Source organism: Aplysia californica, unplaced genomic scaffold (genome assembly GCF_000002075.1).
Source record: "Aplysia californica isolate F4 #8 unplaced genomic scaffold, AplCal3.0 scaffold01907, whole genome shotgun sequence".
NCBI classification, from domain to species: Eukaryota; Metazoa; Mollusca; class Gastropoda; order Aplysiida; family Aplysiidae; genus Aplysia; species Aplysia californica.
In genome coordinates this window covers 17,952-19,434 of record NW_004799177.1, presented here as the reverse complement: position 1 = coordinate 19,434, position 1,483 = coordinate 17,952, and the positions used below count along the sequence as shown (strand labels likewise).

Below are 1,483 nucleotides of genomic sequence, written 5' to 3'. Positions count from 1 at the left end.
GTTGTTGTTGTTTTTTTTTTTTGTTTAGTTGTGGTTGTTGTTGGTGGTGGTGGTGGATTTTTTTTTTAAAAAATTTTTCGGGGGGGTTGCTTTGCTTTCGTTTGTTTGTGTTTTTCTTTTCATAGTTTGTTATAGTAAGAGTAGATCTATACGTAGATACAGTGTATTAATTATGTGAGTGCCTGTGAGTCAAAGCAGGATGCCTCCTAAATGATCTAAATAGGGTTGATTGATAGTTAGGAAGGCAAACGATTTACAAATGCAATGTTTATTCAAAAGGTAAGACAGACCGACAGAAACAACAGAGGGAAAGTAAGAAACAAGTAGGACACACCAATGGCGCCCTCAAACCACCAGCTATTCCAGTCTGCAAATGTTAGAAATTTGTGAAGCGTGCTGACAAAATGAGTTACTTCTTGGATTCGAGCCCTATAAAAATAGATACATCAAGCTCATACCTCATATAGCATAGATGAAGTTTTTACAATTTATAAGTATTAAATAATGAAACGCATGTTATAGTAGTCAAAGTACAATAGAAAATCTACAAATTTGACCCTAGAGTCGATTTTTTGGCAAATATTTCCCTTTATGGATTGTGAAAAGTAACTCATTTTGTCAGCACACCTCACATTTCCTCAATTCCATTATATAACTAAACATTGAGCATGTGAGTGTGCCTACCTGTCCGTTGACCTCTACCGACATGACAAAGAGCGGCGCGTGCACGGGTCCCGTCTGTGAGACAAACTTGAACTGTGTGCCGGGCTTCAGCTCGTTCAGGTGCATCAGGGCGTTCTTCGGGGTGGGCGGGGCCAGCATGCGGCGCTTCTTCTTGGTCACGCCCCCCACGTCACCGCCCGGCCCCGCCCCTCGCTTGCCCAGCATGTCGTCCTCCTGGCCCCCAGTGCCCTCCTCCCCTGTCTCCGCCCCCGGCTTCGGCTCCGCCCCCGGCTTCGGCTCCGCCCCGCCCTCGGCTGGTTGGTCAGTAGAGCTGTCGGCTAGGCTGGCTGCTCGACGCTTTCTCGACTTCTTAGTCTCCACCGGTAGGTCTGAAACACACAGACAGAGGTGGGGGAGGGGGGGAGGGGCGGGTTAGATCGATGTTACACGAGTGTGGGAAAGGGCGATCTACACGAGACAGAGAGAGAGAGAGAGAGAGAGAGAGAGAGAGAGAGGGAAAGATGGAAAGGAGGTAGGGTGGGGAACAGTTAGTTCCAAATCTAAAATATTTTGAGAGCTCCCTACTGCCAGATGCACAATGGATGGATGGATGGACAGATGGATGGATGGAAGGATCGATATTGAGACATAAAGAGAGAAAGAAAGTGGGGGGAGGGCAGAAGGAGGAGGAGGCGTGGGGGAGGAGTAGGAGGTGGAGGAGTGAGAGACTGGTTGCTTCTTCTATACTACACACTGTTGACCACCCGGTTAACCTCTCAGAATTAGACGAATAACCATCCAGAAGAAGAAAAAGGTAGCC

The 1,483-nt window shown here is 47.4% G+C and overlaps 1 protein-coding gene across 1 annotated transcript in view; it reads right to left on the bottom strand.

Moving 5' to 3' along the window:
• LOC101863647 (double-stranded RNA-specific editase 1) overlaps positions 1 to 1,052 on the bottom strand; it is a gene marked incomplete at both ends in the record, with an annotated part of 7,165 nt that extends 6,113 nt beyond the window's left edge. The window contains 1 exon segment of the mRNA XM_005113310.2: positions 685 to 1,052. Coding sequence (XP_005113367.2) covers positions 685 to 1,052 — 368 coding nt within the window.
• Positions 1,053 to 1,483: the final 431 nt, after the last annotated feature.